This window comes from Ochotona princeps, chromosome 17, assembly GCF_030435755.1.
Source record: "Ochotona princeps isolate mOchPri1 chromosome 17, mOchPri1.hap1, whole genome shotgun sequence".
NCBI lineage: Eukaryota > Metazoa > Chordata > Mammalia > Lagomorpha > Ochotonidae > Ochotona > Ochotona princeps.
Window position 1 is genome coordinate 9,225,566 of NC_080848.1, and position 25,253 is coordinate 9,250,818.

The 25,253-nt window shown below is 41.5% G+C and overlaps 1 protein-coding gene across 5 annotated transcripts in view; it reads right to left on the reverse strand.

Moving 5' to 3' along the window:
• The window catches only part of CEP112 (centrosomal protein 112), a 378,610-nt gene that overhangs the window by 75,159 nt on the left and 278,198 nt on the right, over positions 1 to 25,253 (reverse strand). For 4 of the 5 annotated variants that reach the window (XM_058675350.1, XM_058675351.1, XM_036496219.2 and 1 more), the window contains 2 exons: positions 18,044 to 18,106; positions 10,455 to 10,604 (listed from right to left, as the gene is read on the reverse strand). In XM_058675350.1, the coding sequence (XP_058531333.1) occupies positions 10,455 to 10,604; positions 18,044 to 18,106 (213 nt within the window). Of the gene's footprint in view, positions 1 to 6,401; positions 6,676 to 10,454; positions 10,605 to 18,043; positions 18,107 to 25,253 lie in introns of those variants that run through there. The other variant, XM_058675353.1, reaches the window with a different exon arrangement.

A 25,253-nucleotide genomic window follows, 5' to 3' on the forward strand; every position in this document is an offset into this window, starting at 1 on the left:
TAGGACTGGAGGAAAGGTTCAGGACATGATGCCTTTGAGAGAGAAGGGTTCATTTCTTCTCTGCTCATTTGTTGCCACTGCTTTCCCTTGCTTGCTCTGGGAAGCGAGGTTGTAATTCCTTGTCATATGATATCTGGCTTATCTTCCAGAGCATTCTTCATGGAAAATGGCACTTGGGTTACACGCCGCGGTGACTTGAATGGCTGTCTTTCTTTCTGAGCAAACAGGCAAGCCTTCTTGGGTGGGATGGAAAGTACCTTTCCGCTCTTATCATTAATTCTAACTCAGGAGGGCAGAAAGAAAATGCCACTTTTCTCTGTGCCCTTAGGATGTCCACGCAGGGGGGATAAAAACTAAATAATGAACAGGTCCTAAACAAGACTATTGGATGCAAGGCACTGGGATTTCTTTGTGTTTTTCAAAGCCACTAAAACTCCACAATGAGGTTGGCAATTTTATTCTTTGGTAAATTGATTCCTGTAAGCTTTTAGCACAGTGAGAATTGCCCAATCTTATGAAATATTCTCTCCCCTCCTTCAGGCCCTTCTGGTAACACAGACCAGATTCCGAGATGTCCTACTGGTAGCCGACCTTTTCTCGTGAACTCCAGTCAGCGGCCAACGGAGAGAAGCATCAGTGCTTTAAGCTCACTTTCCTATGCCCGCAAGCAAAAATTTTTACATTTCTCCTTGATATGAAACCTCTGCTTGGACATCTGGCCTCACAGTGAGGAACTCTGAATACATGAGCTTCAAAGAAAGGACTCAGCCTTGGTGATGCAGTGATGCCAGAAGAATGTTCCACAGTCTCTCTGGAACTGATCCTAACGTTGCCCCAAGTGAACTTCTGAAATCTCAGTGGACAGTGCCAACTTCCAGATAACTGCAGCTCTGGCCCACAAGTTTTTGTGGATGGTTTCCCTGGAGTACACAAATGATGTTTTCAGGTAATAAATACGAAGTAAAGGACATTTGATTAGATTCTGCCTAATGAGGTGCACCGTATCACTGTCACCACAAATCCAGACTTCTTGTCCCTACCCATTAAAAAAGAATTACAAGTTTATTGTAAGAAATACATTAACTTTGGAATACAGTGACAGTGTTAGCTCTCAGAGCCCCAGATGGCAGGAAATATGCAGTTTTTCTGAATATTTCTAGCACTTTCACTTAAAAAAAAATTGTGGCAAATGCTTGTTCTCAAGAAGCTTATCATCTAGTTGCTGAGAAAAAGGCTGAAAGGTTTAAGAGTCCTATATGCAGTTCTAAAATCCCCAAATCCTCTGAAAGCCACAAATTCTTCATGAAAGGTTGCAGTTGACTTATTTGGTTACAAAGCCTGACTGATGTGGTCAGGATATGTGTAATCTCCTCTTGCCGCATCCACGGGGATAGCCCCATGCTTTGTGCTGGTATCTGTGTCTGGGATGGGATGCTGTCCAGGCCCCGGGAGGGAGGGGGTGCAGGACGAGGCGGCAGCACTGTCCAAGCATCTGCAGACTGTGCTCTGTGTGCACGTCCACCCTCTAGGATCTGGGTACCAGACTGCAGACCACAATATAACACAGCAGACACGTTGTCAGAGGGCTAAACTTGCTGGACTGAGTGTTTCACTGATATTTCCCAGCAAAGATGACATTCAAGTCTTAAAGCAGAAGGACATCATATCCAGGGCTCATGGACAGGGAAGTGATGCTCAGGCAAGTACCGCTCAAACCATTTTGTTTCAGGACTTCTTTCCACTCTTCAAAATGGATAATGCCAAAGGAGTTGTATATGGGTTATATTCAATGATAACACATTAAAATTGAAACTAAAAAATATTCTCATTAAAATATTTAATTTCTAAATGAATGTAAAAATAGATACTCTCAAGCCCAGTATATGTGAACACGAACATCATATTTTAATAAAAATATAACTATTTTCTGAAGCATAGAAAAATTAATGAGTGCCAGAAATATTTTTGCAAAATCTTTTCAAGGTCTGGTTTAATGGGAGGCAGCTGGATTCTGCTACCTGTTTCTGCATTCAATCTTCTGCAAACTGCTGATTTGATTGAAGTATAGGAAAAAAATCAAGTCTTATATAAACAGACAAGAGAAGGGTATTTCAGTAGCCTTTTCAAATGACTGGGGGCATCCTTTCTTACCACACTTACACTTCGTAAGTGATAATTTCTTAAGTTAGTTACAACATAGGATCTGAAACTATATCAGAGAACTTGATGTACTGATTCATTAAAATCCATGAATCTCTTTGTATTTGGAATGGATTTGTTGCCCAAGCACGTTTTGAGACATCAGGTATTGGACAATGAGCTATATCAATCTTCTAAACAAGGATACATTCTGTTCCTACTCCCTTCGTCCCATTCACATCATGAATAATACCACTGATCTCATCAGGAAAGTCTTTAAGTATTTGGAAGCTGTCAAGCTCACAGTGGTGAAACTAGTTTTCCAAAATTCTGAGTTTTGCTTGAAAGTGCAAACTTTATCATTAGTAACAATACAGTCAGTTGTTATCCTTGAAGTGTCAGAGTTACTTCGTTCATTTTCAAGGAAATGTCTGCCAAACGCTCAAGTCTGAATAAGCATGGGTTGTCTGTCAATCGTTCTCTCAGTGAGACTAGAGTTCAGCCAGACTCAAACAAATGCAGACTGCTTTTCCTGGAGACAACCGCCCTGCTTCATAGGCAGCAGAAGGGCTTTGTGTGAATGCTTCTATGAATATTGAGAGAGATGTGTCCTCAAGGTCTGAGACTTAATAAAACTAATACACTGCATTGCTTCATTTTCCATTTTTTCAAATCACAAGCTTGTGGTGGGAAAGAAAATAATGACTATTCATAAGATTTCATGTCAAGACCTTATTTCACACACCAACAGTTTTACCCACTGTTGCCTTTTTTAAAACCATTAGTGGAAAGGTTTACACAGTGAGTTAGGCAGGTGGCATCTCGGTGTCATTAGGAAAGATGTTTTGACTTTGAGGAGTCCCTGCAAAGGTCTTAGGGGCTTTGGGTTTAGAAATAATTTGATGTCATGCTGTGAAGAATAGGTTTATCCTGTAGGCGATGGAAAGTCATAGATGGACTTTAAGGAATAAGCAACCTGCTCACATTTGTGTTTTGGAAAGGCTGCTTTACCAACAATGTGAGATCAACAGCATGTGGATTGTGGATAAGAGGGGCTGGCCAAGCCAGATCAGTGATGAAGGATTAATCAAGAAGCGAAGAACTGTAATCGTGGAGTAGACTGTGACTTTAGAATATTTAAGAGCTTTCTCTTGTGATGGAAGGGAGGGGAAAATTCATTCAGAAGAACTTCTAAGAAGCTTAACTTGAGTGCCTTTGGAAGATGACGGTGGCATTTTTAATTCAGAGAATTGGTGCAGGAAGAAGAGCACTTTAGGGCCATGGAAGGTCAAACGAAGAGAAATTCAGCTTACTCTGTGTCAAGTCTGAGCAACCAATGACCAGGTAAATGAAGATATCCAACATTTCTAGTATTGAGAAAGAAACGTGGCCTGAGAACTCAGGTAAGAAGTCTGGACAACGGTGAGAATTCAAAATCCACCTGTGACATTTGCAGGAAAGAATGCAAACTGTCCCGGAACTGTGCAGACCAAAGGCCCTGTACCATTATTTGAAAAGGCCCTGTACTGTTATTTGAAAATTTTTTTAAAGGCAGAGGAAAAAGCAACAGAAATAGAGTTCCAGGAAGGTAGATGATTCTGGAAAAGCACTGCTGTGAGGCTAAGGGAATCTTCCAGTAGTGGTATGGATTCAATTATTGCTCAGGGACATTCCTGACCTTTGCTGGAGTGGATATATAATGTCCCTGCCCCACTGACGTGGACAGAAATAAGGCTGATGATGTGGGTATTCTTTGCCACTCACTCTTGCAAGTTCACAACCTACTAGAGAGGATACTCCAGGCAGCCACGAGTGTCAGGAGCCTGAACCGACATGTAGAGCTGACCTAAGCCTACCCCAAAGCCTGGGGTCAAACTGTCAGGGCACAGTCAGAATTGCAAGGCACCCAGGGGACCTACAGACATGTTACTCAAAGAAAATAACCACTTGCTATTAAAGTCACCAAGCGCTGGTGACTGCTTTCTATGCAGCGTTATTGTCACAACAGCTCACCAACACAAGTTCCCTGTTAAATGTTTTAAAGAAATTCAATGTGCTTTCAATATCAGAAAGTAGGGGTGAATTCTCCTCTCCTAACAGCAAGTGAAATGAGTAAATAAGTTAAAACAAACAAAGATGCACTAACAGAATAACATAGAGATAGTAAGGTAGACACAATAAAACAAAACAAAACAAAACAAAAAAAACAACACCAGAATCTGGCCAAGGGAAGATACTGGATTCTTCAGCATGGTAAGGGGTTGTATCATGGCTCAACTTAAAAATCTGCCAATGTCTCCTAGAATCATTTTGCTACAACCAGCAAAATCCCTAGACATCTTCATCTCACCCAATCTGGAGAAGAGAACTGAGTGGGTAGCCTCATCTACTTCCTCTTTTGGCTCAGAGTAGTGAAGATCTGTGAGGTGAGGTGAGGGCTGCCTGCCTCTGAGGGTAGTGAAGCTGTCAGGGCTGCGGGACTGTATGATAAGGCAGTGTAATTCAAACCGCAAAGGCTGGCACCTTCCCATCTGGGTAACGTAAGCCCTGAAATACGTTGAACACAGTCTCCAAGGGAGAAAGCTGTCAGCTCAACAACTGCACACTTGCCTCTAGCCCAGCTCTTCCTCCCCTGCTCCCCCAGGTTACAGAATCACTGAATGTACACATCACTTTCCCTCACAGAAGGCAGGCAATCACTGCCCTTCAGAAGCATTTCCTGCTGAATGCTGGCCATCTGGCTGTACTCTGGCTAATTACAGAATTTATCAAGGCTAACCTACTGAATTTATATGATGAAAAAGACTTCCTCAGGAACACCTCAGTCAATGATTTACCTAAAGGAAAACAGGATAGTGTGCCCAGCCCTCCTCCCAACAGTAAATGCTGGGTAGAGTCATGTTTACCCAGGGGAAGAAAACGGGTACAAGAATACCGTGCCAATCTATGATGTCATTCAAACACTAGCAGACTTTGTTAAACATGAAAAGACTCAAGGAAGAGACTAGCAGCACCTGGTACTGTCAGCCAATTAGAAGACACTCCCCACCCCACCCCAAGCCACACTCCCCATCCCAAGGTTCAACATCAATACTGTTTTTGACTGCAGTTTCCTGCTACCACAGACCCTGGGAGGCAGTGGTGATGGTCTAAGTGACTGGGTTCCTGCCCTCCCCATGGGAGTCCTGGATTGCTTTCCCCAGGCCCTGGCCCTGGCCCTGTTGCAGGCATTTGGGGGCTTGAACCAGCAGATAGGAGCTCTCCCCCTCACTGCCATGTACCTGCCACTCAAATAAAAAGAACCAAATCAAAGTAAAAACGGTGAGACTGAAACACTACATCAAAGTCTAATATAAGCACTGCACCCATTTAAATATAGCATAAGTATTGAACTAAATATTATGCTTAAAAATAAGTTCGACAATCAAGAACCTGGACAGTGTGAAAATAATATTACTAAAGGTAGGAGTAACAAGGAAGGATTATGGAAGGAAGTGCAAGGGTGAAATGTATTCATTTTTTCAGCCCAAAGTCAAACTCTGTCTAAAGGTTAACAACTTCTCCTGCTCTACTTGCTTATTTCATCTGTTAAATTAAAATAAAGTTAAATATTTTCCAAAACCAAAACTGATTGTCAGTAGTGCTTGCTTGATTCACCTATTTGAGAGACAGAGAGAGAAAAAGTGGGAGAGAAAACAAACATTTGTGGATTCCCTTTGAAAATGCTCTCAAGAGCTGGGGCTAGGCCTGGCTGCAGCTGGGAGCCGGGACCTCAATGCAGGCATACCACACGGGGGGAAGGGATGCAACCATTTGAGTTACCACCTGCTGGCTCCTTGGGTGCACATCAGCAGGAAGCTGGATTTGGGAATGCAGCGGGGTTCGAACACAGGCATTCTGGCATGGGATGCAGGCACTCCCACCAGGGTTCCAACACGAGGGCCAGACCCCTGCCCTGAGAGCACTATTCATTTCCTAAGTCTACTCAGTATCTCCCTTTTCTTCTTTACGTGGCAGTGCATCTGAAATGCTGTTCACTTTAATTCTCTGAGGTTACTTCTGGGTGACAGAATTCAGGGTGACTTTGAAAACATTTGTTCTTTATTCCTTACATTTTGAATTATTTGTTGAAAGCATGTGGCATTTTTCATTTTTACAAAAATATATAGCTTTTTTTTTAATAAAATGAGATGGGTGCAAATATGCCATGATGTTAACTAACAACACTGATTTTAGGTTGTATGGATTTAGATTTTCTTTTTGCATAGTCCTGTGCAGTTGAGGACTGAATGGAAGGGAAGAATTGGATCATCAGTACTGTTTACTACTGTGGATTCACCACTGTCTCAATCTTCGCTTTTCCTCCCACAGACAGGTGGTGTCTAGTTTCCTTCTTTTTGATTTTGACCTGGCTCTGTGAGCTGTCTTGACCAAGAGAACACTGTGGAATTAACACTGAATCTTCCTGGGGCATGCCTTGTGAGAAGTTCAGCATTTGCCTCTTTGATAAAACTGCCCTGTGAAAGTCCGACTGTTCTGTTGAGAGAAGAGCCATACAGGGAGCCTGGACTCACCACACACATTCCCAAGCCAAGGTTTGAGCCACATGTCACCCCTAACTCCCACACCCTACTATACCCCAGAAGGCACGCCAGCTGGTGCCACAAATGAAGCAGAAGAATCATCCCTTTGCCTCGACACAAACTCTTGATCTCAAGTATTATGGCCATGTACATAACTTGTGCTCTAAGCCACTGGGTTCTGGGGTATTTTGGTTTTAGGAGAGATAAGCAACTCTCTTTAGAAGCTTCTCTTTGAGTTAACAAGAGATATGATGAAAACACTTTTGCTCTTGGTTTTTTTAAAGTAAGATATTAGAACATGAAGGATCTCTTTGAGTGGATCTAGTGTTTTTTTCCTGTTAATCTTTTTATACTGAAGGAATTTTGTTCAGTGAAAGACTTTAGGCAGAGTCACCAAAAAGTTCATGGAAAACACGTAGCATGAAAAGTTGTTTCTGGATTTCAAAGATTTTCTTTTGCACCAAAACAAGCTTATCGTTTAATTCCACTCTCCATGAGTCTTTTGAAGTTCTTTCATATTTCATCGGTTGTTTGGTGGACAGCAGGGGTTATGCCTGTTATTTTCTCAGCTACCACTATTCCTACAGGGTCTACCAGATTCCTTCAGGCTGGTGGCTCTTCCGTTTGCACCAAATAATTTTTATTGCTCCTTACTGTAAAAGTAATGTTATAATTCAAATGTAGAATTATAAGAAAGTTGCTACAAATCTCATCACTCAGAAATACCACTGGTAAAATTTTAATATACTATTGAGATCTCCATTCGTGATGTATATGTACTTGTAATTGCAAAAAATGTGTTCATATGTACATGATGGATGAGATTTTTGTTAAAAATGTGAACATTTTAAATATCCTTAAATATTCTTTCTCATATACAATATTCAATTCTATAGTTTTCTGTTTATTTGCTATAGAGAAGAAATACGGAAAGGAGATAGAGATGCTGGTGGGGTACTGGGAGACGTAAAATGGGAACTCAAAAAATTGCTATGGCATAAATGAGTAGTGCCAGGACAAGTATCTTTGTGCTCAGCGAAAGCCTCATGCCATTCATTAACTGCCATTTTAGGGCAAATACTGGAAGTGGATCAAAGGCTAGGCATGCTTCCCAGGCAAATTTAATAATGATAAACACTGCCAAATGATCCTCCAGAAATGTTCTGTCAGGTCACACTGCACCAGACTGTTGGCCCTTTGATGGGCTTTTTGTAGACTATTTTACAACTCAAGTTTTCTCTAAGAGATGACTTTAATGAAAGATGTCACTTGTCCATGGAACCACTATTGCAAGCTCCAGGAGGAAGGGGACTAGCTTTTCTCTCCATCTCCATTCCTGATCACCAGCTTGAGAGATCTCTGCTTCTCATCGGTCTAGAGGTGGAGTGAAGCATCCTTCATGGCAAGAAAGCCACACTGTTTTCACAGTGCTATTAAGATGTATCTACAGACAAAAGTAGTGGCTCCAGAAAACTTGGTTGTCACCAAACCTCCATCCTTGCACATAAAACACTCAGAGGTGACAAGAATGTCTAACTCCTACAGTTGTTGGGAAGAATTCAGGAAGATGGCTAGAAAAACCAGATTGTCCGGGTCCAGTTTTGTCTTTGCTCATTTGACTCATTTTCCTAGATGAGGCAGTGAAATTTGGCATAACAATTCATAGTTGAGGCTATGAGTAGGACAGACTAGGGGTTCAACTGACTGTTCTGCAGTCCGATACTAGCTGTTTAATCTCACAACCTCTGTCTCCTCATTTGTAAAATGAAGATATAAATATCTTGTTCTTAAAGGTTACCAAAGTCTTAAATGAGATAATGGAATATGAAATGATTGAAAATACTTGACAGAGAGTCTGGCACATAGAATATGTTGAATAAATATCAACTGTCATTTCTATTATTTTTTTGTGATATAGTCTGAAAAAAAGTGAGCCATGGCAGTGCTGATGAATCAATTATCTTAGCAACTTTACAACAAATTGGTTAAAAAAAATAATAGCTTACTTTGCATGTAATCTAAGCTAGTGACCCAAAACTGAGCCATATCTTATCTATATTGCAATTTTATTTCTTTAAGATATGGTTCTTATAAATGTTACATACATATATACTGCCATCTTTTAAATTCATTCTCTGTAATTTGGGATTTGTAATTAGGGTCCAAATGCCTTTACCTTTTTAACAGGTAAATGGTTTAAAACTACACAGTAAACAATTAAAAATAGGCATGTATATTAATTATAATTTTTTCAAGATAGTTTTCAAACTTTAAAAAACAACAGAACTGTGTAACATTAGGAGTAACCTAATTAATATATTTTTCTTTTTTCCTATACTGCAGATTCAATTATTTGTTTAAAATTTGGAAATGACTTACCACTTGGTGTTTGAACAACAAGTGGAAAATTTTCATTACGATGAGAATTTTATATAATTAAAACAATTTAAACCATGTATGAAACTCAGTTCATGTGAAGCCACAGTTATACAGATCAATGGGCATGTCTTGTGCAACTGTCAATGAAAAAGTTATGAGGTAAGTTTTCAAATTACCACACTATGAATAAGAAACACCTTTTTTTCTTATGTCTCATAGTACATACAATGGGATGTGGGGGGACTCACAGGTATAAATATAGGAAAATCATGATTAACGAGAAAGAAACAAGCCTTCACTTGTAGGTGAGAAGGCTGCAAGTCATGGATGGAAGTTCTTATGTCTCTTGGCAGTTTTTTGTTGTGCTCCATACTGTCGAGGATTGAAGGACATATACACACACACACACATGCATATATTAATAACTTGCACATAACACTCACTTTCTTTAAATTACTCAGATGGCCTGGAATAGGCCACAGAAAACAAAGGCGGAGAGGTGAGGGAAGAAAGGGCAGTGATAAAACCCCAATTTTTCTTTGCTTTGCATGGTTGCTCCATATGCTGTAAGTATTGTTATAAGGAAGTAAAGTCACTGAAAAATAATCTTTTGCTGGGAATTTTTGAAAACCTTTTTTGGGGGGTTCTCTTTTAAGCCTTATTTATAAAGGTTTCCAGATGCTTACCCTCACAGATTAAGCACAGCATGATGTAGACACTTACAATAATATTCACTGCTATGAAGCCAAGAACAAAAAAGACAACTCCCTTGAGAGCTAACTGCCTATCACAGAAAGAATCAGGGTCCAGGGAATTTTCTGTTGCTCTTAAAGGTGTGATCCTCTGAAGTCATTTGGAAACAACCTAGGTTCCCAGTCTACCCTGTCCTGTGTCAAAGTACATCAAATGGCTGGCATTCCAAGCCTCGAACAGGTTATTTCTCATTATGTGAATACATAATTAAAGGATGTGGGCACAGAATAGAATGCAAATTGGAAGCTGACTTCTGAATATATTAGCCAGCAGTATTGGGCTAAAAACAGTCATTCTAATTTCAAGAGACAATTCCAAAGTGGTTCTCAAGGGAAAGGCCAGGGTATTTTTCAAATATTTGCTCAATGTGAATGCACTGGGCTTGCCAAAAATGACTTTTTATGTTGGCATGCGATCTCTTGGAGGGAAGTCAGCCTGAGTCACCGGATACATCAAAGGTAGAGTCCAGTGAATGGAATTACTGCAGGCTGTGTGAACAAGGCAGGTACCTGCATTTATCTGCCCACTGCTGGGATTCAGCCCTCCTTTTAATTACATTAAAGCAGCTGGCACCACTGGTTACTGAAGTCTTCAGATTACCTTGATTGCTCGGTCATTATCTCTAATCAGCTGCTGCTTCTCATCTTCAAACTTTTGTATGGCATCCTGGAGCCGCCGTTCTGCAGCGAGCTGCTGCAGGCTGTTCTCCTCTCTCAGGGAGGAAATGGTTGTCTGAAGCTCGGCTATGATCTAAAATGAAAACAGCATGTTGTAACTTCAAGTTCTTCCACGAGAGGCATCTATTTTATATGTATTTATTCTCAACAAAAGAATGGATTTGGCCAAACTCTGTTCCACAAACGAAATATTTCCAATTAACATATCACACAGTCTAAGGCATGAAATTCCACACAACGAGAGACTGTAAGAAAACTGTGAATGTTGAACAACTGCTGAACCAAATATGTTTGGAGGAGAGTTTCCACTATTACATTCCATAATATTTACTCATCAGAAGAAAGAACATCTGTGATCTCAAAAACATAACAAGCGTCAGATTTTATTTAACTGGGAAATGCTCATTAGAATGGGAAAAAATGATTCTGCCTTTCACAGTACTTTGAGCTGCAATAAACAAAGAAAACAACGAGCAGCATTCATTTTCATGGCCACCTAATTCTACACAATCGTTTCTGCCCACTCCCTGAAGCTTGTGAATGGTGTTCAGCAATTTATGTTCTAACCTCGTTCACGACTGTGAGACAAGTACCACCGCTTCTCTCACATACTTGAGCAAACGGAGGCACACATTTCACACTGTTGAAAATGACATCTGAGCAAGATCGGCAGGCTTCGAACCATGTCGGCAGATCACTAACACTGACACAATTGGCCAATATTAAGTATTGAAGAATTTCTATTGCCCAACCAATTGTCTTCTTCTTGACATTCGTGGAAATTAATTTCATTCAAATAGTGCCATTTCCGGTTTTCTTGTAGGTTTTTTTGAAACAGTTATCTCAAAGGCAGAGTGACACAGAGAGAGAGGGAGAGACAGATTTTCCATCTTCTGGTTCATTCCCTAAATTGCCCACTATCGTAAGGCTCCTACCTGGACGTAGGAACCCTGAGCCTCCCACGTGGGGGGCAAGCAGTTCAGCACTTGGGGCCAGCAGGCCCTCTGAGATGGGATTCAGGTGGCAGCTGAACTCACAGCTGCGGCTACCCCTGCCAGGAAATTTGAAAATTGTTTCTCTCCAGGACAAGACTTCCTCCAACTTTCCAACTCAGCCATCAGATGAAGAAGTTTTACTTGTAACAGGCCTACTGAGTGTGCTGCACCTGCTTTGCTTTGGATGTATCCATTTCCTTCCAAAAGAGTGATGACTTTTAAAAAAGAAGGATATGACTGCTTATAACAATGATAATGCTACTAATGAAGCACAATATTAGGCCTGGGCTAGAATATTTTTCTATTGGTTCTGTGGGAGGAGGCTGGTTGATGAGAAACATCAGAGAAGGTTTTCCAATGATTATTCAGTGACAAGACCAGATTGTGGCATTATAATGTGATAAACAGTCTCCCAAAAGCTAAGTCCTTGCTTGTTGCTACTGACATATATATGTGTGTGTGTGTACATTAGCATCTTTCAAATAAAATATCAAATAATTGTGCTCTTACCAGTGAACAAACTCATTTTATAAAGTTTAAAATTTAGAATTTGTGAATCGTGAAATATTAAGACAATAGCAGAATGGCAAATGTGTAAGAGTAGTATATTGCTAAATGCAAACTTGAGTCTTCTGGTATAAGTGGAGAAATTGATTTACTGAGCATGGAGGTGTTTGCATCTATTTTCTGAATTTTAATTAACATTTCCATTGTGGCATCAATTCAACTAATTCTCACAGTACTTCTGAGAGGCAGGAAAGGTTAAATTCCTACTGTGAATGTCAAAAACCGATGCACAGAATAATTAAAATCACTCAGAGGAGCTAGGGATGAGAAAGGGCCAGATGTCTCTGGTGCGGCAGGAAACTCAGGACTGATTTAACAACATGGAGCCACGTAGTTAAAAAAAAAAGTTAATTTCACTGTTTCAAGTTGAGCAATCTAAAAGGGCGCAAAGTGGTGGGTTCAGTTCTGGGGTGTGTGTGTCTCTGTGTGTGCCTATACAATTTTATCACATGTGCAGTTATCTATCCATAATCACAGTCATGTAATCTTTTAAAGTACTAGGTGCTTTTTTTCTTTAAAAGACACTAAGTCCGAAGTTAGCATAACCAACTGAAGACTGAAGATAAAAATATTTTGGGTTATTTCAAGTGACCACAAGGATGTGAAACAAGGACATCTCTCATTTCCTGGGGACTTCAGACAGGAATACATCAAAGAGAAGTAAGTGTAGGTTTTGGAAGGGCTAAGTGAAGTCCAGAATGTTCTGAGGAGGGCACGCTTGCTTTCGCATGGCAAATAAAACCATACATGGTTGGTATGAATAATGAGATCCCTTTGGGGGAAATAATGAGAGTATCTTTGGAAAGCTGTTGTTTAAACCCATGAAGGTGATACATAGGAGAGAATGTCAAAACTCCTCAGGTGGAATGCCTTGCCTGGATGGACAAATGGACTGTTAGACACATGGAGAAGTCAGATATTGAAAGGCTGCAAAATGTCAGGGAATTAAAAAAAATGATATAATATCTAAAATTGAAAAATAATCACAATAATGTAATCAGATTAACAAGCTTTAGGGCAAGAAGCCAAGAGTGACTCTTTAAAAAAGTCTGCTGGTTGTAGAGCTAAAATATAAGAAAATGGTGCACATGATTGGCACTCAATAACTCTTTTGAGTATTGGAACAATAATCATTATTAATAAGAAAAAGTAATCACATGGCAAATCACATTGCGTTAACCTAGCCTTTTAACAGAATAACAATGCATCAGTTTCTGAGAAAAAGGAAAGATATCACATGTAGTCACAATCAAGTTTTTCCACTTTTGAGTGAATCATAGCTAAAACCATCAACTTACCTTGAATTAGTTTAAGTGGATCAGAACATTTTATATTGATACTAAAAATTAGTATTTTAAGAAAGAAAAAAGGGCTCTTTGTGATTGATGCTAACCACAAAAGCTGTAGCAGTTAATAGTAAGTGTTAAGCCATTAACACGCTGCATAAATGGTAGTGGTCTTACTGAAAATCTTACAGTGAGTAGGATTCTAAACAGCAGGGAACAGTTTACCTTCAGATCATTCTGTTGTTTTTCAGATGGTAGTGTAGTTCAAGTCTGTACAATTTGTATTTATCTATTTCCATTTGTTCTCTCTCACACACACACACACACACACACACACACACACACACACACACACAGTCTTCCATTCATTGATTCATTCTACCAAATGCCCACATAGCCAGGTCTGAAGCCAGGGGCCTAAAGCTCATTTCAGGTTTTCAGGAACCCAAGTGTCAGAGCCATTACTGCTGCCTCCCAGGGTATACATTAGGAGGAAGCGGGAATTTAAGGCGGAGCCTGGGTTTGAAATCAGGCACTCCTAGATGAGACGTGCACATCCCAAGTGGATGTAATTATGGCACTAAATTTCCAACCTGCAGTTTGAGATTTTCATGAACCACACTTAGGAAGGTTGGATGAACTCTGAAGCTCCTCATGAAACAAGTTCAACAACAGATCCTGGACACGGTGCCCTGCAGAGGAACATGAAGCTGGGAGCGTGTGGAACACATGGCAGTTACTTGTCTGCCCTGGGCAGTGGGTACTTTACATGGGGCAGCAGGGAAGTCAGCACCTTGGCAGTGAGTAGGCTCTGCTGGAGTTCCAGCTTTGGCCTCTACACCCCATGGATATTCTCGCAAATTGGCAATATCCTGTTTTGAGAAATGGTCAGTAGGCCACAGGAATGAATGGAAAAACAGCATCCAAGTTGAAAAGGCAAGAGGAATATATAGGTTTGAGACAAAAAGCACAAGCATGTTATTCGGATGGCAATGCTATTTGGGGCATGATGCACATATGCCATCATAGTGAATACTGAGGATTTTAGAAGGGGACCAGGCCTCAGGTACATTTAGGATTAGTGTTCAAGGGTTACTAGATCCTAAATGCTTGAAAGGAGCATATATATTAAGTGACTTCCCTTACAAGAGGAAAACAGTTAAAATGTTTTCCAAATTTAACCTGAATCTTTTCTGAGTACTAATGTGTTTATGCATTTATTGCTTTCCTTTTTAACTTGACACACATATATTTATATATATTTGTTTTTTTAAGGAAAGCAATTCTAAAGCAACAGTGCTTCTGTCTCAGAGTTTTTTGTTGTTGTTGTTGTTGTTTAATATTTATTTTTATAGGGCCCAGTGTGGTGGCCTAGTGGCTAAAGTCCTCGCCTTGAACATGCCAGGATCCCATATGGGTGCCAGTTATAATCACGCTGGCCCCGCTTCTCCAGCTCCCTGCTTGTGACCTGAGAAAGCAGGTGATGACGGCCCAAAGCCTTGGGAGCTTGAACTTGCATGGGAGACGCAAAAGAAGCTTCTGGCTCCTAGTTTCGAATCAGCTCAGCTCAGGTACAGCCATTGTGGTCACTTAGGGAGTGAATCATCGGATGGAAGATCTTCCTCTCTGTCACTCCTCCTCTCTGTATGTCTGACTTTGCAATAAAAATGAAAAAATTCTTAAAAAAAGATTTATTTTTATTGGGAAAGAAGATTTACAGAGAGAAGGAGAGACAGAGAAAGATCTTCCCTGTGTTGGTTCACTCCCCAAAGTGGCCACAATGACCAGAGCTAAGCTGATCCAAAGCCAGGAGTCAGGAGCTTCTTCTGGGTCTTCCACATGGGTGTAGGTTCCCAAACATTCGGGTTATCATTTTCTGTCTTTCTGGGCCACAATCAGGGAGCAGCTGGATGGGAAGTGGAGTAGCCAGGATACAAACCAGCACCACATAAGATCCTGGCACTTGGAGGTGGAGGGTTAGCCAATTGAGCTACTGTACCAGGGCCAAATTTGATAGAAATGTTTCTAAAAACCTAATAAAATTAAACAACTCTGCTTCCAACATTCTTATCAGCTTGATGAGGTAGGAGTTGAGGAAAATAGGGAACCATCACTTGAAAACAGAAAATGTCAGTCTATGGTTTTGTTTTTTGATGTTTATTTAAACTAATCTGAACGGACTGGCATTGCAGACCAACGTCCCTCAAATAGATTTAAATGTGCACATACTTACAGGTATAAATATTTTTATGTAGACAAAGGCAAACAAAATATTATCAATGTAAGGGCATATCCTCCCTTTTAGGAGAAGAATGGGGCATCTTTTGTTATGTTACTATACCTTTTCTAACACTGCTCTCTGTTCTGCTGTCACACTGCCCCCAATGCTTACAGAACAGAATTCCTGCTACTGGTTGGCTTTTCTTCCTTCTCTTTTTCCTTTCTGATTTTATTTCAGAAAGTAGTAACCGTAGAACTCTCCAAATTCTGCAAGGAGATTTGATCAATTCCTGCACTTCCAGGAAACCCCTTTCCAGACGTTTTTCATTCCTTCCCCTTTCTGTTTCTTCTCCATTGTCATTTTAGGGTTGCTACTGTCAGGGCTTATGACAAACTAACGAGGCACCCTAAAATAAACACATTTTTGGCATCGCTTTACTCAACAGCTTAAAACAAGTAAAGCAAGTGCCACTCCCTCGTCTGACAAATGAGGAAACTGAATTCCAAAGAGGGCAGGTAACTCGCTCAAGGTCACACGAGTGGCATAGTCAGTTTTGAAATGCAATGCTCCAAAGTTTGGGCTTTCCTCCACACTGACTTACCTTTAATTTGCTCTAATGTCACCTAATAGGGCTTCTTCAGACATTCCTTTAGATAAATACTCATGTTTACACTCTCATTATTTAAGTATGTTTATTATCAATCTTAAATCTCTCTCAGTTTCTCCACTGTCCTCACCTCCACCCTATTCTTTCCAGTTATCAAACAGCAAAATAAGCAGGATGTAAGATTGTGCCAGCTAGAGATTTTTTTCATGATCTAAGTTTAGACATTCCTGCAGTAATGATTTATTTTGATTATAAGAATCTTTTTTCAGTGGATTAAGAAGAGTATTTCTCCACGTCCTTTTCACACTTAAGACATAATCACTATTTCATATACAGACCCTGTGACTTGTATTTTGGCAAAGATTTTCATATTTTCCTCATAGGATGAGAATTATATAACATGCACAATTTCAGAAATAACTGTAAATTGAAGATTTTTTCACAATTACTATCACCCAAGTTTGGCCACATCAAAAGCTTCAGGGAAGGACAGGCATATGTCACAACAGCTGAGGTGCCATTTGGGAAGCCTGGATTGGATATTGGAGTGTTTGGTTTCATTCCTGGCTCCCCTACCAAATCCAGCTTCTGCTAACATCCACTCTGGAGGCAGCAGACGATGGCCCAGGTGGGTGAGCCCCTACCACCTACATGGGGTACCCGGATTAAAGCCTACTCTTCTCCTTCCGCCTGGGACAACCCTCGTTGTTGGGGGAGATCCAGGGACTGAAGATCTCTGTCACCCTCTTCCCTTCAAATAACAACAATAATATATGTAAGGGATTGGGCCAAGCTGGCAGCACCAAGGTTCAAAATGTCTACTTTGAAGTTAGATCCAGGGTAGATCTTGGCTTGGTCAATTACCAAATTGTGTAATCTGACCTGAGTCTCCATTTCCTTAACTGACAAAAGGAGGTCAAAAATAGTTTCTAATAACAGTTGTTGTGAATGAGGACTGAATGACTCAATAGGGTTGGTGCCCTACAAAAGTTGAAATTTATTTTGCATTGTTGTTACTAAAAATAACTGATAAAATGTGCATAAATTTCAGCTATCACAAAGCACTGTCTACACGTAAGAATGCTAAGATGAGTCAACTTTAAAATTCATAGACATGATGCCCTCAAAACCAAAAGGCTTAATTTATCCACCTGCAAAATGAAGACGACTAGTATTTATTTGTTTTAGAATAACCAAGGAATGCTTGAGATTCCTAAATGGTGCCACTGGACAAAACAAAACTGAACAACTTAGGAAAAGTCCTATGATCATTGTAGTTCAAGTACAGACAAGTGGTCAATTGTCCTTTCTTGTAGTGGAACTATCATCAAAACACGGGGTCCGATAAGGATGTAGGAACTCACGGCTCTCCTTCCCCAAGAGCTGCTGATTGAATCTAGACTTAGTTGTCATTTTGAATTTTGTTGCTAAGCGGCCCTTAGGTTTTGACGTGAAATGGAATGTTGTAAGAAGGTTCAGATGGTATCAAACTGCTCACCTCACAAATGTGGGTGTGTGTCTCCTATCCTTGTGAGATACGCCTCGGTCTGGGCTTGCTCAAGTGTACAGACTGGTTTTACAACATCTGAGCATGTGCCTGTCTTTGTGTGTATGTGTGTGTTGGCTGAAAGGGCTCAATATGCTTAATTAAAAATGTTTAATCTGACTGGCATATGGAAATCATATTTTATTTATGTGCTCATACAACAACAGAATGTTATGCCATGAAACACTGGGAAGCGTGGAGGTTAAGTCTAAAGTACAAAGGCTTTTGTAGGGAGTTTCGCTTTTAGCTTTTGTTTTGATTTGAAATTGGTTTCTTTTAACATTGCTTACCTGTGAGGATTTGGCAAGCTTCTGAGTATATTCCTTCTCAATCTGCTTCAGCCTGCTGTTGGCCTGAAAAACACACGCACAGGAACACACACAGTGACCTATGAGCTTGGTATCTCTTCCACACGCCTATCACCAGGCAGCTGGGACACCTGCCAGCTGTGCCGCCCTTCTGGGGCAGCCAGAAAACCACAGGGCCTGTCTTTGATCTAAAGCCAACTATTCATCACTTAAAAAGCCTAAAAAGAGAGAGAGGGGGGGAAAGAGAGAGAGAGAGAATCTCCTGCCAATTATTAGACAAATACGACTTCTGTGGGGAGCAAGAGAAAGGGAGAAGGAGAGACAGAAATAGATACAGCAAAAGCGTGCAGGCTCAGAAGGTAAAGTTAGGGAAAGCGAGAACAGAGGCGAGGGCAAGGAGAGGAGGGGCGGGAACTGGAGGCGGAGGGAAGAAAGAAGGTAAATTGAACACTCTTTCACCTTAGCTTAAAAATAAAAGAGACAGGAGCCTCTGGACAAAAGCAGACATGAGAGTTTTGACATTCACTCTGCAGAGCCGGGCCTGCAGTTTCTACCACAAGCGCTACTGTTCTTGAAGTGACAAATGTGTCTAAATCAAAGAACTTCTATGTCAAGGAACAAGGGTGGCCTTTCCAGAATAAGTTAGAACTTGATCGTCTCCTCTGCCACTCAAATGGCAGCCCTTTGTTTGTGACCTGCTTTCTGCTCTGAAAGTGTTCGGGAGCTTCACTTGACCCCTCCGCATTCAGAAATTTCACTGGGACATGCCCTAGACTCGGCCTTCTCCCTGCCAATCATGTGAGCATCAAGGAGGTCCTTGCAATCCGAGCTTTCGTCTTTCGTTTCTGGGAAATCCTGGCCATGACTCTCATCATGTCCTCTGCTCCCTCTCGCTGTTTGCTGTCCCCTTTCCCTTTCCTGTGCCCTGTCCCTGTCTTCTCTGTCTCTCAACTCCGACTGTTGTAACTTCCATGTTTATCATGTGTGTTTCTCTTCTTATTTTTCATTGGTGCTTTTTTCTTCTACTTTAATAAATCCACTGGATTTTAAAAGAATTCTGTCAATGTATTTGTTATTTCCAAGAATTCTTTCTTCTTCACTAAACAGTATCATCATCTTTTTACAGATGAGGAAACGGAGGCACAGTGATGTGCAGCTTCATGCAGGTAGGTGGTGGTAAAGCCAGGCTTGTCCCGTGGTAGGAGAGCCCGACATGGGCTCAGGCATGTGGTGTGATGCCTCATACACACTCCCCATTGGCCTATCTGTCTATAATATCACTCTACACACACACACACATACCACGTTTTGCTGCTTCCTAGAGTGTTTTCCTGAGTTCTCCTCATGGTTCCTTTTTGCCAAACTGTTCTGATGTTTGTCTTTTTCATCAAATGCTCTCCTAAAAGTCTGATGATCACTGGTAGTCTTTCTTCTTTCAAGTGAGTCCCTCTACAGTTGACTAGAATTTGGTGTTTACAGGTTTGAGGACAGCTGAAAAGCACCACGCACAAGCTGACCCTCTCATGTCAGTATCCGATTGGACTTGGCTCCTGGGCCACTTTGCCTAGCACTGCATCCTCCCAGGTGCTGCTGGGTGGCTGATGTTTTGTGAAGAGCTCCTAGCTGTCAGGATGGCCAACCTCACGTAAGCCTGTCTTCACTTTTCCCCTCCACTATCCCTGCGTGTGGCTCCTAAAAATCCATGGATGGGGTCAGAGTCTGTCACGGGATCAAATCTCAGCATCTGACTGCTCCTTAAACAGATTTCCAACCAATCCTGTTCTCCAGGCTACCCCACAGCAGTGCCTCTGATTGCTGAAGCTTTTTCTAAACTCACCAATAGCAACTATTTTTGCCATTTGGTTTTTGTATTGTCAGTACAATAAGTCCACTTCAGGACCAGCCCTTCTCAAGCTCTATAGTGCTGCTGATTTCCTCTGTATATGACTGTTTCTCCTCTTGTTCCCTTTGAAAAACCTGTAGAATACATACATTGAGGCCTGGGTCCCATCCTACAGGTGGATTGAATTCAGCCAAGGCTCTGGGATTAAAAAAAAAATCTCTGTAGTGAATCTTAATGTTCAGCCAAGGTTAAAAAGCACTATTTTATGCCTTTTTCAATTTTATTATATTCACTATGATGGGATTTCCTCAAGGACTGGGGATAAACAAGTGAGTTCTACTCACTGTGTCTAACTGGCAGCAAATGACATCTTTTCTTTGAAATCACACATGGGATGAGGAAGCAATTCTGGGCTTTCAACACCCACTGGCTACACCTCGCTCCTAGTAGCAAGGCTGACGTGGTAATTGCTGGTTAACTTCCTCTGTCTCTCTCTGTTTGTGAGGCTCTAGAACGCACCCGACACCGACCCAGCGCTTAGCACATCAATGTTTGCCTTGTGAACGGGAGATGATACATATCATTTTTAGTTTCCATAGCCTTTGCAGATACCTCTGAGGTTACCTTTCCTTAACCATATGTTTTATGGACTTCAGTTCAAAAGCAACTTCTTAGTTTATTCCATAAACTTCCTGATATAATGCCAATAAGTATAAAGGATAGTTGTGTCCCCAACCCCTAGCCCAGGATAGAGAGGGCATGTGACCACCACCTGTCTCTATTGAGTTGTCAGACTCCATTCCAGTTCCACCCTTAATAAAGCCGCTTCTCATTACAGATTAAGACCACTTGGAGTCTCATGAGGTTTATTGGTCTTGGTTACCATTCTATCAGTGGTGACGAAAGAATGGTTGAAAAAGTATTTATTGCTTCTTTAATACATATGAGGTGTGTGTTTTAAATAATATATACTAGCTCTTACACCATATTAGGTGCTATTCTAAGAGCTTTAAGAAATATTAACCCTATAAAATTATACAATAATTTCAACTTTTCCCTAAAAGGTTGTGTTAGGGATGAGGGTTAGTGAACAAAAGCCTGTTTGACAGTTACTTTGCATGAGTGTGTGGCTAGCTAGCTGTCAAAGCTCACAAACACACCAGCTCCCTTACAACCGAATGTCCACTCATACTCCCATTCTAGGTGGCCAGGACAACAACAGTGAACAGGACAGGAATCCCCCTTGACCCTTATGAAACATCTATCCTGCAGAGCACACAAAATAACTTAAAAAAAATAGTATGTTAGGTGGCGCAGGTGCCACAGAAAAGGATAAAGCAGGAAAGGGAGAAGAGCAAAGAAAGGTAAAGAGTTCTTTATAATTAAAAAAATCTGCAGGAGTTCTTAAGAACTGGCAGGATGGGTGGTGTGTGTGTGTGTGTGTGTGTGTGTGTGGGTGTGTGTGTGAAACGTGAGCAAAAATCTGCAAGAGAGAGCGGCATGGTGCACCCCAGGGAAGAGCATGCCAGGAAGGAGGAAGGATTGGAGTGCAGGTCCTGAGACAGAGGTACACACAGCGTGGTCAAGACATAGTGAGGAGGCCAGCGTGGTTGGCTCAGTTTCCCTTGGAAAAGGTGAGGTCCAAGACAGAACAGGTGCCAGTCCTGCCTGATACTGTGTGTAATGGCAAGGAACCTGACTTCTAAAGTTTGTGTATTTACTTGTTCATTTTAGAGGTAAAGAGACAGAGAATCTCCAACTGGCTAGTTTACTCCCCTTTGCCCACAACAGCAGGGCTAGGCCAGGCTGAAGCCAGGAAAGGACAACTCAACCTTCAGGTCTCCCATACGAATGGGACAAACCCAGCTAACAGAGCCATCACCTGCAGACTCCTCCCAGGCTGGGCACTAGTAGGAAGCTGGTATCAGCAGGGAAGCCAGGACTTGAGCCCTGGCATTCCAATGTGGGGTTACAGGTGCCCCAAAGTGGCAGTTTAACAGCTAGGCCTTGTAATGTAAACAAAATGGAGAGTGACTCAAGGGCTTTCAGTAAAGGTGATATCCTTTATTTTACTTGAGTATTGTTAAGCTAGTTCTAGCTATTGCTTAGAGCAAGACTTAAGCAAAGAAGCTAGTTGGAAGGTACTGCAAAAAATCAAATATGGGGAACAGAAGGGTGGCATGAAGGGGTCAGATTTGGAGAACAATTTTAAGTAGAATCAACTGGATGTGCCAAACAATATGAAACAATGATTTTAGGATGTTTTCAAGATTAAAAAAATTACATTTGTTGGCAAGGCATTATGGCTCAGTGGTTAAATCCTCAGTTTGCATCTGCTGGGATCCCATATGGGCACCAGTTTATGTCCTGGGTGCTACACTTTCCATCCAGCGCCCTGATTGTGGCCTGGGAAAGCAGCAAAACACGGCCCAAAGCCCTGTGACCCTGAAGCCATGTGGGAGACCCAGAAGAAGCTCCTGGTTACGGGCTTCAGATTGGCTCAGTTCCAGCCATTGAGGCCCTTGGGGTGTGAATCAGCAGACAGAATATCTCTGTATTTCCTTCTCTCTGTAAATCTGCCTTTTTAAGAAAAACAAATAAATCTTTTAACAATGCATTTAATTTTTGAAAGGCAGAGTTACATACTGAGAGCGAGGCACAGCCACCCACCCAGCACACCCACCCACCCCATCTAACACACACACACACACACACACACACACACACACACACAGATGTTGTATTCACTGGTTCATTTCCCAGATGATCAAAATTGGGGCTAGGCCAGACCAAGGAAAGGAGCCAGGAAACAGAAGGTTCTCTCAGGGTCTCCCAAGTGGGAAGGGCCCATGAATTTGGATCCATTTCCACTGATTTCCCAGACATACTAGCTGGGAGCTGGATCAGAAGTAGAGCATCCTGGACTTGAACTGGCAGTCAAACGGCATGCTGGAGTTGCAGTCAAACGGCATGCTGGAGTTGCAGTGAAATGGCATGTCGGAGTTGCAGTGAAACGGCATGCTGGAGTTGCAGTGAAATGGCATGTCGGAGTTGCAGTGAAATGGCATGTCAGAGTTGCAGCCAGCAGTTTTACATGCTGCACCATAACACCAGCCCCGACTTCAAGATTTTTATCCGATGCAACTACAAATATGATGCTGTATTTGACAAGACGAAAGCACGAGTGGAACAGATTTTGGCAGGAAAAAGAGGTGGCAGGTTGTACAAAGACTGAACATGGAGACACCTATTAGACGGTTAGTGCTTGGGCACCCAAGTGTTGAGTTTAATGGATTCAGAAATCAGTGGAATGTACATGATAAAAACGTGCTACTGGGGGAGATCTCAAGAAAAGGAATGAATATTTTTTAAAAAGGGGTCTAACAGTACTTAGGGTCAGGCCTGCAAATGTTAAGACAGTGGGAAGGCACATAGGAACAAGGGCCAGAGAGATGAGAAATCAAGATTAACATGGGATCCTGAAGCAAAATGAAGAACATGCTTTAAAGTCCTGCCACCTGTGTTGAGTGCCCCTGCGAGGTCATGCAAAAATTAAGAAATGACCTCCTAAGTTTGGCAACTTGGAGGTCATTGGTTATATGGATGAAACACATTCTGCTGGAGTAGCAGGGATGAAAGTTGGATTAGAGGGAGCCAAGGGAGGAGGAGAGGAAAGGAAGAACACAGACAGCTGGTTCTGAGCTTTGCCCCACAGGAGAGGAACGGAAGCTGCAGGGAGGTGCATCTCCTGAGGACACAGCCTGCTTTTAGGCTGACGGGAAAGCAGAAAGGAGGGAATGACAGACAGTTTTTGAGATTTACTGCAGACACTAGAATAAGGCTGAGGACCTGCGTTTCAGACTCAATAGTCCTCCCACCCACAATTCCTGTGAGAAAGCTCCTAACTCCCAATGTGTCTTTGTTTGGAGACAAGGCTGCTAAAGAGGTCCCTGAGGTTAAATGGGGTCCCAAGGGTGGGTGCATACTCCGACAGAATCCTTATCATTATAGGAAGAGAAACAGATACTCGGTCTTTCTGCTTCTCCATCCCCAGAGCAAAGGCTGTGTCAGGACACAGTGAAAAGGCAACAAGAGAGACCTTGCAGGGAAGCAATCCAGAGGCCAACTTAATCTTGGACTTCTGGCTTGCAGAACTGTGAGGGAATCCATTTCCATTGTTTAAGCCACATGCTTTCTGGCATTTTGCTAGAGCAACCTGGGCATCAGGGGAAGAGATGACCTTCACTAGGAAGGGCCTTTGTAAATGACTTGGGGTATAGGGGAGTTCTGCTTCCACTGTCTCCAGGAAGCAGAAGAAAGATTAATCAGCTGAGAATGAGGATGATGGAAGAGAAGCTGGAAGATGAGAGGAATAGGCTCAGGTCCAAGACGTTAATCTAGGTAAGACAGAAAGAGGAGAATATGGAAAAACAGCCTGAGTGCCAGGATTCCAGCTCACTTGGAGTGGCCCAGGCCAAACCCAAAAGGAGACAAGTTTCTAAAATGTAAGTAAGCACCTCTAGAATTTGCTAACAGCTTCATGGGGAAAGAATCAAGAATCTGGAGAAACAGGAGAGTAACTGAAATTAATTTATTAACTGTTGAGGCTGTTGTCTGAATTTCTGAAGCATCTTAAATGAATCCAAAAAGCTTTTGTCTCGTATGGTTAAAATTCCTAGTTAATGTACCATGCCAATTGTCCCTACAACATTTTTTTTTTCAGAACGCAATTTTATGTGCTTTTTAAAAAATATATTTAGTTTTCAACAGATTCAATAGCTTGTAGACACAATTCTAAAAATAAAATGATATTCCTTTTCTCTCCCTCACTTCAACCCTCCCTTTTTTCTGTATTATATATATATATATGCATATATATATATTAGTTTTAAGATAACATCTTCAAATTTACATTACAGTAAAAAGGTTTAACGCCTTACCAAATAAAGTTTACCATGTAGTGTGGTTGAATTCATAGCTAATTTACCAGGCCAACTGTCCCTAAAGCATTTTTTGAATACTTTCTCAGGAAGTATGGACTGTGCATTTTATTTCCACACATAAAAATTAAGTTAGACTTAGTTGCTTGAAATCAAGCCTTACTTCTACAGTTATCATTTCTGTACAAAATCACAATTTTCATCCAACAACCTGCCACCAGGCCCGAACAGATGTGCAACAAGAGCAGAGGAGAAAGCCATGGTTCTGAAAAGGCAGATGCTTTTTTGCCGGTAGTGGCTGTGCTGGTCTAACTGTTGTTTTTGGTTTTCCTTTTCTTTCTGCTCCCATTAGTGACTGGCTCTGCCCTTCTCCCTTCCAACATGAACTCAGGTCTCTGCTTTTCTAGGG